The sequence below is a fragment of the Heloderma suspectum genome, chromosome 2 (genome assembly GCF_057233095.1).
Source record: "Heloderma suspectum isolate Gila_16-S chromosome 2, 16-S_ref, whole genome shotgun sequence".
Classification (NCBI taxonomy): domain Eukaryota; kingdom Metazoa; phylum Chordata; class Lepidosauria; order Squamata; family Helodermatidae; genus Heloderma; species Heloderma suspectum.
Genome location: NC_139459.1, coordinates 379,740,975 through 379,755,080, shown reverse-complemented (window position 1 = coordinate 379,755,080; position 14,106 = coordinate 379,740,975). Strand labels below are relative to the sequence as shown.

The window sequence follows — 14,106 nt, the reverse complement described above, 5'->3', positions numbered from 1 at the left end:
TCGAATTCATGGTAAGCCATTTTACATCACAGTGATCCAAATATACGCCCCAACCACAGATGCTGAAAAAGCAGAAGTAGATCGGTTCTATGAGGATCTGCAGCACCTCCTGGATAGTATGCCAAACAAAGAGGTTATTTTCCTTACAGGAGACTGGAATGCTAAGGTGGATAGTCAAACGACACCTGGAATTACAGGCAAGCATGGTCTGGGAGAACAAAATGAAACAGGACATAGGCTGATAGAATTTTGCCACGACAACTCACTGTGCATAACAAACACTCTCTTCCAACAACCCAAGAGACGACTTTATACATGGACTTCACCAGATGGTCGACATCAAAATCAGATTGACTACATCCTTTGTAGCCAAAGGTGGTGGACATCTGTGCAGTCGGTAAAAACAAGACCTGGAGCTGATTGTAGTTCAGATCACAAACTTCTTATTGCTGAATTTAGAATCAGACTCAAGAGAATAGGGAAGACCCACAGCTCAGTTAGATATGAGCTCACGAATATTCCTCATGAATATGCAGTGGAGGTGAAGAATAGATTTAAGGGACTAGATTTAATAGATAGGGTCCCAGAAGAACCATGGACAGAAGTTTGCAACATTGTTCAGGAGGCGGCAACAAAAAATGTCCCAAAGAAAAAGAAAACCAAGAAGGCAAGATGGCTGTCTGCTGAGACACTGGAAGCAGCCCAAGAAAGAAGGGAAGCAAAAGGCAACAGTGATAGGGGGAGATATGCCCAATTACATGCAAAATTCCAGAGGTTAGTTAGAAGAGATAAGGAATTATTTGTAAACAAGCAATGTGTGGAAGTGGAAGAAGATAATACAATAGGAAGGACAAGAGACCTCTTCCAGAAAATTAGAAACATCGGAGGTAAATTCCAGGCAAAAATGGGTATGGTCATAAACAAAGATGGCAAGGACCTAACAGAAGCAGAAGAGATCAAGAAAAGGTGGCAAGAATATATGGAAGATCTGTATAGGAAGGATAATAATATTGGGGATAGATTTGATGGTGTGGTCAGTGAGCTAGAGCCATACATCCTGAAGAGTGAGGTTGAATGTGCCTTAAGAAGCATTGCTAATAACAAGGCAGCAGGAAATGATGGTATATCAGCTGAACTGTTTAAAATCTTGCAAGATGATGCTGTCAAGGTGATGCATGCCATATGCCAGCAAATTTGGAAAACCCAAGAATGGCCAACAGATTGGAAAAAATCAACTTATATTCCCATACCAAAAAAGGGAAGCACCAAAGAATGTTCAAACTATCAAACAGTGGCACTTATTTCACATGCGAGTAAGGTAATGCTCAAGATCTTGCAAGGTTGACTCCAGCAATTCATGGAACAAGAATTGGCAGATGTACAAGCTGGGTTTTGAAAAGGCAGAGGAAATAGAGACCAAATTGCCAATATCTGCTGGAGAATGGAGAAAGCCAGGGAGTTTCAGAAAAACATCTATTTCTGTTTTATTGACTATTTTAAAGCCTTTGACTGTGTGGATCATCACAAATTGTGGCAACTTCTTGGTGAGATGGGGATACCAAGTCATCTTGTCTGCCTCCTGAGGAATCTGTATAATGACCAAGTAGCAATGGTAAGAACAGACCACAGAACAACAGACTGGTTTAAGATTGGGAAAGGAGTACGGCAGGGTTGTATACTCTCACCCTACCTATTCAACCTGTATGCAGAACACATCATGCAATGTGCTGGGCTTGATGAAGCCAAGGTTGGAGTTAAAATCACTGGAAGAAACATTAACAATCTCCGATATGCAAATGATACCACCTTGATGGCTGAAAGCGAGGAGGAGCTGAGGAATCTCATTACGAAGGTGAAAGAAGAAAGTGCAAAAGCTAAGTTGCAGTTAAACCTCCGAAAAACCAAGATTATGGCAACCAGCTAGATTGATAACTGGCAAATAGAGGGAGAAACCATGGAGGCAGTGACAGACTTTGTCTTTCTATGTGCAAAGATTACTGCAGATGCTGACCGCAGCCAGGAAATCAGAAGACGTTTACTTCTTGGGAGGACAGCAATGACAAATCTTGATAAAATAGTGAAGAGCAGAGACATCACACTGACAACAAAGGTCCGCGTAGTTAAAGCAATGGTGTTCCCCGTAGTAACCTATGGCTGCGAGAGCTGGAGAGCCATAAGGAAGGCTGAGCGAAGGAAGATAGATGCTTTTGAAGTGTGGTGCTGGAGGAAAATTCTGAGAGTGCCTTGGACTGCCAGAAGATCAAACCAATCCATACTCCAGGAAAGAAAGCCAGACTGCTCACTTGAGGGAATGATATTAAAGGCAAAACTGAAGTACTTTGGCCACATTATGAGAAGACAGGATACCCTGGAGAAGATGCTGATGCTAGGGAAAGTGGAAGGCAAAAGGAAGAGGGGCCAACCAAGGGCAAGATGGATGGATGATATTCTGGAGGTGACGGACTTGACCTTGGGGGTTGCGACGGCTGACAGGAAGCTCTGGCGTGGGCTGCTCCATGAAGTCACGAAGAGTCAGAAGCAACTGAACGAATAAACAACAACAACAACAACATGCTAGCCCTGCCCAGGGGTGTTTCCTCCCATTGTGCTTAATGAGGCTTGCTTTCTTAAGGCCCACAGGACTTACAGAGATCCCCCTTCAATTGACATGGCATAGTTTAAAGCCCAATTAACTAATTTCTGTAAAGCATGATCTCTATGCTCCAATTCTCCTTTGTTTGGTTTCTTGCCTAAGGAAGAAATTACTTCCACCCTTTGTTATGGAGATGCTGCAGGTTAAATGGGCATTGGTTTCCATCTTTGTGTTTACTGCTCACTTTCCCAGCATAAGCATATGTGTGTCTACTCCCACTGTGGTCTATGAGGCTTGCTCCTGAAATGCAGGTGCATCTGGACTTTCAGAGGAAGGGAGAATGGGGGGGGGGCAGAGGAGGAGAGGGGAAGCCTCTCTTATTGGTTGAGCAGCCCTTGCCAGTCAGATGATGTTCACTCCAAGCCCCCAAGCCCCACCTGGAAGTATGTTCTGTGAAGAGATTTTTATTGCTCCGGTGAACCTGCTCGTGGAGGCCTGAATAGACCTCATTGCAGCAAAATTGATTCCTTTAAAAAAATCTGGGACTCCTTCATAAGCTTCTCCTTCTGTTGTCATATAAACAGCGCCCCTGTTAACAATCTTGCTGCCCTGTTTTGGATCAGCTGAAGTTTCCAGTCCGTTTTCAAGGCACCCCACCTATAATGCATTGCATTAATCTAGACAAGAGGTTATCAGAGCATGGACAACTGTCGATAGTCTGTCTGTCCAGATAAGGGTGTGGTTTGTATACCAGCCAAAGCAGATAAAAAGCACTCTGTGCCACTGAGTGCTTTTTGCTTTACTCACAGGTAATCCAAAGAAGGAAGCTGTTATTGGGTTGATTTCTTTATTACATTTATGTCAAGAGGGAAAAATTGAGTGTGTTACAGGAGATGGTGCTTGTGGTTTCACTTGGTCGAAAAAATGAACAACAAGAACCCTGAGTGCACTGCAGTATATTTTGGTCCAGTAAGTAGGATGGAAGTTGTAGTCCAAAATGTCTGGAGGCACCAGGTTGGAGAAGGTGACCAGATTGGAGACCTGGTAGGAGAAGGTGGCTACCTGGTTCGAGAAGGTGCAGCTTAATGACTCTGGACTTCCCCAAAATGCTGAAGCAGAAAGAGGAGACTCAAGAAGGTATCTCAACTGTGACTGAAACAAAAGACTGTCATCCACTCTGAGTTTAGAGGGGATGTGTGTTGGCCCCATTTTGTAGAGGATTAGAGCTCGAAGAGAGAATGACTAAGGTATTGAATCTGCTTCCATGTTTTCTAAATGCTGTTTGTTTTCTCTGTTGTTCTAGTTTCACACTTTCTTAAGAGAAGGATGGCTTTCTAATACTTCCATGGAGGGATTGTATTTGGATGAGAATGGGGAGCTGGAACCTGACTTTGATATCGTGAATTGGGTGCTATCTTTCAATGACGAAAAGGGTAGAGTGAAAATTGGGAGTATACATAGACAGGCATTCACAGACATAAAGCTCACCATGAAACCAGAAGCCATTGTGCTGCCCAGGCATTTTAACAGGGCAGGGGAAATTATTTGTGTCACCTTACTGATGTGTTAAATTCTAATACTATGTTGAATATTACATGGAGACTTCCAGTACAATTCTATGCACAACTATCTTATTTGAGCTGGCAAAGAGGAGCTGGCGGAGTAGATCTAAGAAGTGGTGAATGTGTCTTTGCATGATGGAGTGGTGCCTGCCACCTTGAAGGAGGTGTTGGTGTGTCTCCTGAGAAAACCCTCCCTAGAGGTTTATATGAATATATATGAGCCACTAAACCCCCGTTCTGGATAAGGTGCTTGAGAGGGTGGTGGCTGGGCAATTGTAGATGTTCTTGGAGGATACTGATTATCTCACCCCATTACAGTCGGGGTTAAGGCCTGCTTTGGGGAAAGAGTCACTTTTTGGTCACCCTGGTGGCTGACCTCTTGTGGGAGAGTGACAGAGTTAGTACAGCCCTGTTGATCTTGCTTGAACTCTCAGTGGCTTTTGATACCCTTGACCACAATAGTCTTTTGGATCATCTCCATAAGCTGGGAACTGTGGGCATTGTTCAACAGTTGGTATGCTCTTACTTGCATAGACAGTTCCAGAAAGTAGTGGGTTATCAATCTATCAAATAAGTAAGTAAGTAAGTAAGTAAATAAATAAATCCTTGAGACCGCTTAATATCTCCCAAAACTTGTCTTGCTCCTCCTCAAACTTTGCCACTTGGACCTCCATGTCTCATTCTTCCCTATTTCTTGCCTGTTTGTCTCTCCAATGCCATTTATATAGCAGATTATGTGTGTGGCTTTACACACCTCTCCAGAATGCCATAATCCTATTCAGATGGAGCAGCATTAGGAGCAAACCCATCCAGGTCTCCATCCACACTCAGACTCTCATACTTTCTCCTTGCCACCATGCTCTGCACTGCAATAGTACAGGAGGTTTCACGTTACTCTAAACTGGAGTACTCCAGAGATCAGACTGGAAGCTTGGAGGGGCCAGATGGGGCCACCTTTGAAGGTGGGCACTGGGGCAGGTCATAAAGGCAGCATCACATCTATTTTAGAAGCACTTCATTGGCTCCCACTCAACTTCAGGATGCACATCAAGGTGCTGAAACAATTGAAGCACTGCACAATTTAGGGTCAGGGTAGTACAAGGGACGTCTTCCGTATAACTCATGTATGTGTTCTCTCAGAACAAGTGATGAAGCCCCCTCCAAGTAGCACAACCATGTGAGGTTTGGCTGGTCATTCCAGCATTTCCACCTTCCCCTCCCCTGAATGCCTTGTTCTGGCTGCTCCGTGCTCCTCTTGCGAGCATGGGGCTGTTCCATGCAAGGCAGTGTGAAAGGTGGGGGGGAAGGCAAGGTCCCAGAATACCAGATATCCTGTGGCGATCTAGCTGCTGATTAGCGGCCATAGGAGTAGTCCCTAAACAAATAAAATCAATACATCTAGATTTCAAAGGGGCTTCCAGATGAAGCTTTTATTGTGCAATTCCCCTGCCTGACCCAAAGAAATGGGGGGGGGGGTCCGTCCACATGATGGCATCTTCTATTTAAAAACAACCCCATGTTTTCCTAACCATTTCTTCTTCCTTATTTTGTTTCACCTGGGGCTGCTCTACATGAGGTTTGATTTTTTTTACCAACATTGTATTGCATAGCTGACTTGCGTATCACGCAACATGCACCCGAAACAGTCCTCCTCATGCTGTTTCTCCCTCTTTGACATTCTTTTCTATCTGCTTTGCCACTGAGGATCAAAAGTGTCACACAAAGAAGAGAAGGGTGTTTCTGTAGTAGCCATATTTAAGGCCAGACTGAGGGGTCTTATATTTCTGCAACGTTAGTATAGTTTAGCAACAGATCAGCAATGAAGAAACTGCCCTTTGTCAGCAAGCTTGATTGCACAACCTAGTCATGCCTGTAACATTTTGCTTACTGCAGGCTGTAACCATGTCTTAAGATAGAACATCCTGTGGCCCACTTCCTGTACTGTAAACAACTGTGCTAACTGCAAAACCACGAAAGAGGGGACGGGAGAAAGGGTCGCATGTATGTCATCATTACTATAAAAGAAATGTGTAACCATAGTTCAGGGCTTCTGGCTCTTTGGAAACGATTCCAGCCTTAAGCCCGCGCGTTAAATAAAGAAACTCTCATTTTCCTTCACTCCGTGGTCTCTCTGACTTTGATTTCTGCTACATAAATGGTGCCGTGACTCGGATGTGGCAGCTCTAAGCCAGACAGGTGGCACTTGCCTGCTCTTCTTCGCCGCACCAGGAGGGAGACCTCGGCGCACATTTTCCCTTCTTGGCGCCACCGACCTTTTTGTCGGGTGAACGGGAGACCGCTTGCGCTGGGATCTCCTGAACGGCTGTGAGCATCAAGGGAACCCCTGCGAGCGGAGAAAGGAATTTGAGCCCTGCCTGTATCGCAGCTGAAATTGCGTTGAAACCCACATTGGAAGCCTTCAGGAAAAAGGCAAGTATATGAGAAAAGAGGGCCCCGCCTTTAGGGAGAAAGGCCACTGGGCAGAAAAAAAGAGGGCCCCGCCTTATGAAAAAGGTCAGTGTTGGTGGTATACGTATACAAAAGAACCTACTCCTTGCGAGTAGAAGGGGGGCCTGATCACACCCCCAAGTGGGCGCCAGTACCCAGCACGCCAGTACTCAAGTACTCAGTAGGAAGCTGGGGAAGCCGTTTTTCGCTCTGGTACAAAGTGGGAAAAGTGGGTGGCAGGGACATATGGATGTAGTGGAGAGAATGATGACTGTGTGAGTGGCTACTGCGGTTTCTGAAGCATACCGTTGACCGTCCGGGTGCCCAGGCCAGTAGCAAAGTGCGTGGTGTATAAAATCCTCTTGTGTCGGCCAGTGAGACCCCTTACTCACTGACCAATCCCTATTCCCTAATTGTGTCTGTTTTCAATTTAGGAGGGAGGATATGGGTGGAGGGGGAAGCAAACCTTGCACCCCCTTGGGATGTATGTTAAAGAATTTTAAGAAGGGTTTCAGTGGAGATTATGGTGACCCCCCCATGACTCCACAACGGTTGCGAACCTTGTGTGAAGTAGAGTGGCCGTCTTTTGGTGTGGGATGGCCCACTGAAGGCTCTTTAGATCTTAGCTCAATTAGTCGTGTATATGCCATTGTGGTAGGGGAGCCTGGGCATCCAGACCAATTTCCCTACATTGACTCATGGGATTCTGTGGTCCGCACCTCTCCCCCCTGGCTTAAGAAATGCTTAGAAACCCAGGCCAAAATTTTAGTGCTTAGAAAGGAAAAGATAGCCAATAAAATGCAACCAGTGTTAGACGCCCCAAATGAAGACTTAACAGAGCTAACGGCGTTGCCACCCGCCTATGCCCCACTCCCACCGCGGGCCCATGTCACCGTGAGGCCGCCGCGTCAAAACACAGGAGTTCCTGAGCCTATGTCGTCTCCCCGGCCTCCCCGCAGAAACCGTACCATAGCCCCACGTTTCGATTTGGAACTGTCACCATCGGCTTCAAGCCTAGCAGGCAATAATTCGCCGCTTTCAACTACTGCCCCCAACTCCCCCATGATGCCTGCAGAGACGTCTGTTTCTGTAGGGTCTGAAGGTTCTCTTTTATCGCCTCAAACAGCGTTAAGTAAGGAAACTGAAGAACTGGAAAGTTTAAGGAATTGGGCTGCAGATTTAGTAAAATCAGCAAATGCCCTTAAGAAAAGATGTTTGTTCCAACAAAGTGACGAAGAGAGCTCACCTACTGTTCGTCAGTCGGAAAACGAAGCTCAACTTTTATTTCCCCTGAGGCAAGTAACCCAGATGGTGCATAACCCGGACCCAGAGGCAGAGGCGCATTATATTCCAGTTCAAGCTTATACCTATGCGCCTTTTACAACCTCAGACTTATTAAATTGGAAAACCCATTATGCCTCCTATACTACAAAACCTCATGAGTTAGTAGAGCTATGCTCTAGTATTATGGCCTCGCATATGCCCAATTGGCAAGATTGCCAACAGCTTCTATTGACATTATTCACCACAGAAGAAAGGCGACGAATCCATCAACAGGTAGAGCGTATCGCCTTAGAAAGGGCTCCTGAAAACCATGTAAACCCCCAAGGATGGATGAGAGAAAGAGTGCCCTTAGAGAATCCCCATTGGGATCCAAATACCCCTGCGGGATTAGAGCGTCTTACCCAGTATCAAACCCTGCTGTTGCAGGCTATGAGGGCGGGTATGAAGAAGTCTATAAATATGACCAAAGTCTCCGAAGTGCTGCAAGGCGCAACCGAAGCCCCTGGAGAGTATTTAGAACGCCTCTTAGATGCATATCGCCAGTATACCCCCCTCGACCCCGAAGCCCCAGATAACCTGAAGGTAGTCAACATGGCTTTCGTAGCCCAAAGTTACAAGGACATCCGGAAAAAGCTTCAAAAGTTGACTGGGTTTGCAGGAAAAAATTTGACAGAACTCTTAGAAGTTGCTCAGAAAGTGTATGTGAATCGAGACCAAGAAGAAAAGAAAGAGAAAGAGAAGAGAATGGTTAAAAAGGCAGAACTACTAGCTGCAGCACTAGTAGGGCCACAAACTGGAGAAAGAGGCAGGGGAAGAGGCAGAGGGCAAAGAGGACGTGGAAGAGGAAGAAGAGAACTTTTGAGGAGAAATCAGTGTGCACAGTGTGGAAAAGATGGACATTGGTGGCGTGAGTGTCAAGGTGGACCATCAATGTACCAAGAAGGGAATCAAGGAGAATACCAAGGGCGAGCAGGGGGGCAGCCAAGCTGGCAGCCTAATAATTGGCAGAGGCAAGGAGAGTCCACAGAGAGATATGAGATGAATCCTTTCACGGGGATGGCCGTGACAGAAAGTCTCGAATAGGACAGACCGGGCCCCCTTCATCTTGGCCCCGGGGAGCCCTTGGTCACCGCCACTGTTGGGGGCCGAAATATTAATTTTATGATAGACACCGGAGCGGCCTCCTCTGTAATAACCTACCCAGTGGCACCCCTCACCCATCAAAAGGTACGAGTAGTAGGGGCGACTGGAGTAGTAGAGGAAAGGCATTTGTTACAACAAAGGACTTGTCAGCTTGGGAGCCATATAGTAAAGCATCAGTTTTTATATCTGCCCGAGTGTCCAATGCCATTATTAGGACGAGATTTGTTATCAAAATTAAGGGCCCAAATATCCTTTGAAGAAGACGGAACAGCGACTGTAGCCTTTCGGCAGCCTCAGAAGGGCAAGCTTTTGACACTCACTTATCCGCAAGAGGAAGAGTGGAGACTACATTGGACCATGCCAGTTCTTGATGAAGAGCCATGGCAAGCCTTTCAGGTGCCTGGAGTATGGGCGGAAGATAACCCTCCAGGAATGGCCAGATGTGTGCCTCCAGTTGTAGTTGAGTTAAAACCAGGAGCAATACCAGTACATGTGCGACAGTATCCACTGCCACGCCAGGCGATACTAGGAATACAGAAGCACCTAGATCGTCTACTAAAATATGGGAAACTCCGAGAATGTCAGTCACCGTGGAATACACCCCTTCTGCCAGTGAAGAAGCCCGGCACTGAAGAATACCGTCCAGTGCAAGACCTGAGGATGGTCAACCAAGCAACCGTGACAATACATCCAGTCGTCCCAAATCCCTATGTCTTGCTAGGATTAATTCCATCCGAAGCTACTCATTTTACTATTTTAGACCTGAAAGATGCTTTCTTCTGCATCCGACTGGCCCCCACAAGTCAAGCTATCTTTGCATTTCAGTGGGAAGATCAACTGACAGGGAGAAAAACCCAGTTAACTTGGTGTCGTTTACCACAAGGTTTTAAAAACTCCCCTACGTTGTTTGGGACTGCCCTAAGTCAAGACCTTCAAAATTTCCATTCGGAACCGGGAAAAAGAGTTCTGTTGCAGTACGTAGATGATTTGCTTCTTGCAGCATCATCGGAACTTGAGTGTTGGCAAGGGACACGAGAATTGTTACACCTTTTGTGGGAACGGGGATACAAAGTGTCCCGGAAAAAGGCGCAGCTATGTAAAACCCAGGTGCGATATCTAGGGTTTATAGTGTCTCAACATCAGCGAGAATTGGGCCCCGAACGAAAAGAGACTGTGTGTGCCTTGCCTGAGCCGGCCACTAGAAAACAAGTGCGAGAGTTTCTGGGAGCCGCTGGATTCTGTAGAATTTGGATTCCTAACTTCGCTGTCATGTGCAAGCCCTTGTATGAAGCTACTAAAGGCCCCGAGACGGCACCGTTTCAGTGGGAAGAGTCCCAGAAAAAAGCTTTCAAAAATATTAAAACAGCACTACTCCAAGCGCCAGCTCTAGGACTGCCTGATGTGACTAAGCCTTTTCTACTGTATGTGCACGAGCGAGACAATGTAGCTGTAGGAGTACTAACACAGCAGCTAGGCTCCTGGCAGCGACCTGTTGCATATTTGTCTAAGCAATTAGACCCGGTCGCAAAAGGCTGGCCAGCATGTTTAAAGGCCATTGCAGCAACAGCCCTCTTAGTCCAAGAAGCAGATAAATTATCAATGGGACAAAAATTAACTGTTCGAGTTCCACATGCAGTACTCACTCTGATGGAATACAAGGGGAATTATTGGTTCACCAATGAGCGCATGACCAAATACCAAGCCATGCTCTGTGAGAACCCGCGTATCAAGTTAGAAGTGTCATCCAACTTAAATCCAGCTACGTTACTACCAATAGCGCCAGGAAGTCAGCCCGAACACGACTGCATCAAAACTATGGATGAAGTTTACTCCAGCAGTCCAGACTTGCGTGATAGTCCTTGGCCACACCCAGATGTCACTTATTTTACCGATGGAAGCAGTTTTGTCCAAAATGGAAAAAGGTATGCCGGCTATGCAATAGTAACAAACGACAAAGTCATTGAGGCCAATCCCTTGCCTGTAGGAACCTCAGCCCAAAGAGCAGAATTAATTGCTCTTATTCGAGCTCTCACATTAGCCGCTAGACTTACCGTCAATATTTACACGGACTCCAAGTATGCCTTCACTACCCTCCACGCCCATGGAGCATTGTATCGTGAAAAAGGATTAATAAATTCAGTTGGCCAAGGTCTCAAAAACGTTGCAGAAATATCTGCTTTATTAGATGCTGTATGGCACCCTAAACAAGTAGCGGTAATGCATTGCCGCGGACATCAAAAAGGGACCAGCGATGTAGCAAAAGGAAATAGATGGGCAGATCAAGTAGCGAAACAGGCTGCCCTCCAAAAGGGACAAAATATAGAAAGAGAAGAAGTAACAGTCATAGCAACTCCGCTGTTCCAAGTCAACTTGGTGGATATGTGTCCAGCATATACTCCAGAAGAAGATCAGATGGCTGTTAATTCCCTCCAAGCTAAAAAAACAGCCAAAAAGTGGTGGGAGTTGCCAGATGGACGAATCTATGTACCTCATCGGCTCGCTTGGAGTATTGTACAAATGGCACACAAAGCTACTCATCTAGGAAAAACTGCCCTGGCAGCCTTGCTACAGAAGCAAGTTTACATCAATGGCATGCACGGCCTTGCCAATTCAGCGTCTGCGCGATGTGTAGAATGTTCCAAAAATAATCCAAGACAAGGAAAAGGGCCTCCACCAGGAATTCAGCAATATGGTTCTCTCCCATTTGAAGCCCTAGTGGTCGATTTCACCGACATGCCCAAAGCAGGACATTATCGCCACTTATTAGTTTTTGTATGTACTTATACCAAATGGGTAGAAGCCTATCCCACCCGGACTGAAAAAGCTAGAGAAGTTATAAGGGCCTTAATGAGGGACATTATCCCTAGACATGGCCTACCTCTATTCATTGGATCTGATAATGGTCCTGCTTTTATTGACAAAATATTACAAGAAATTAACTCGTTACTTGGCATTCAATGGAAACTCCATTGTGCTTACCGTCCGCAAAGTTCTGGACAAGTAGAGAGGATGAATCGAACCCTTAAGACCCACTTAGCCAAGTTATGTCAAGAAACTAAGAGAAAATGGACAGAAATGTTGCCCTTAGCTCTGTTTAGAATTCGCTGTACCCCTCACAAAATTACTGGTTTGTCCCCTTTTGAGTTAATGTATGGCAGGCCTCCTCAAATATTAGTTGGGTTAAGAGGAGACCTACAAGAACTAGCGAATGTCAGTCTAAGGCAAGAAATTCAAGCACTGGGCAAAGTTCTCCAGGATCAACGCCGGTTTGTCTTGGAGAACCGACCCCCAATTCCCATTACAGAAATTCATCCCTTCCAACCAGGGGACGAGGTGTGGATCAAAGAATGGAGAGATGACCCTCTGATTCCCAAATGGAAAGGACCAAATACTGTTATACTTTCCACCCCTACAGCTGTAAAAGTAGCTGGAATTAAGCCCTGGATACACTGGACGCGAGTCAAGAGGGCAAGGGAGGGGGAATGGACTATAAACAGGAATCCTGAAAATCCTTTAAAGATCACTTTGAAAAAACAGTAAGAAGATTCAGACTAGACCCTACTGTGGACACACCGGGAGACTGTCCACCCAGCGTACGGTCAGATCTGCAACTGGAGAATTGAAAAAGGGGACTAGGCCTTACTGCAGCTAACCAGGGAATTAGCTGTCCAGCGTACGGTCAGATCCCAAGAAGATCAAGTATGGGTGCTGCTAAGCTAGTAATATTAGTAGTAGTAAATTATGTTTCTCTAACAGCATGTAAAAAAGGGGGACCTGGTGTAGATAAAAGAGAGGTTCTAGAAAGTGATGTCCCAAATTTCTTGCCTGATATAAAAGAAAAAAAGAAATTCCCACAAGGCGGTGTCTTTAAAGAAGAAGGTCTGCCCCATAAATTAGCTGAAAACTATTGGCTACACTTAGCTAACATCACTGGAATCATCCACTTCTGCCTCCCAAAGAACCTACCCACCAGTAAGCTCATTAGCACATGTCTAATACCTGTCTGTAGACAACCTGATAAAATAGAAATTAGGGGTTATACTACAGATTTGTCTTATTCTCATAATCCTTCATGGGGTACTGTCTCAAAAACTCTACCCCCTGCAGAGTTCTATTTAAACACCCCTATTGTCGCCGCTACAAATGCTACGTGTGCACGAATGATTAATTGTAAAAAAAGATGTAAAATTGTCCCTGGTCCATCCATAAATTGCAAAACAGTTCAGGATATTCCCTTTAATTTTGCACATGTACTTTTACCTGATGGATGGTTTTGGACCTGTGGTTCCCGTACGTGGTCATTTATTCCAGCCAACTTGTCCGACAGCCAACCATGTTGCCTCAGTCGCCTAGCCCCTTTTCTTCCCCCGTGGCCGATAAAGAAAGCCCATCACCGACAACGTCGAGCTTTAAAGCTGACTGAAGATTGTAATAGCCATTTGCGACTTTACTCCGATTCAGAAAAGCTGGCATTAGCAGTATCATTAGTTGGGATTGGGGGGCTAGCCTTAGAAAATGGTCTAGAGGTTAACCGGTTGGCCTGTGCCATGGCAAAAAGTATAAACGCCACCTCACAAGCTCTGTCCTTGCTCAATAAAGAATTCCATGACCTAAGAGGTGCCGTGCTAGAAAACAGGGCTGGTATAGATTACCTCTACCTCCTTCATCATTTAGGTTGTGAAACCCATCAGAACCTCTGTTGTTTCAATTTATCTGACAATAGCAATGCTATAGATAAACAAATCAACAGACTGCACCAAATTGTGGCCGATATCACAATAGGGAAAAATGATTGGCTTGATTGGCTGACCTCTTGGATTCCAAATCTTAATTGGCTCAAGGCGGCATTTGTTCTAATTCTGCCTGTAGTGTTAATGGGAATACTGTTATGTCTCTGTACCCCCTGGTTTATACGTTGCCTAAAAAATATGCTGAATGCCTTAACCTCAAAGACTGCTGCCCGCTATACGCTGTTAGCACTGCAAGATATAAAATAACCTAGGTTGCTGAGAAATGCTATAATTGTAAGGAAAATTATGCATTTAAGGAGGGAATGTAGTAGCCATATTTAAGGCC

The 14,106-nt window shown here is 45.4% G+C and overlaps 1 protein-coding gene across 1 annotated transcript in view; it reads left to right on the top strand.

Moving 5' to 3' along the window:
- LOC146356344 (uncharacterized) overlaps window positions 1-14,106 on the top strand; it is a 45,681-nt gene that overhangs the window by 18,457 nt on the left and 13,118 nt on the right. Inside the window, exons 4-5 of the mRNA XM_084830062.1 lie at window positions 7,262-8,667; window positions 8,971-11,802. Coding sequence (XP_084686188.1) covers window positions 7,262-8,667; window positions 8,971-11,802 — 4,238 coding nt within the window. The remainder of the gene's footprint in view (window positions 1-7,261; window positions 8,668-8,970; window positions 11,803-14,106) is intronic.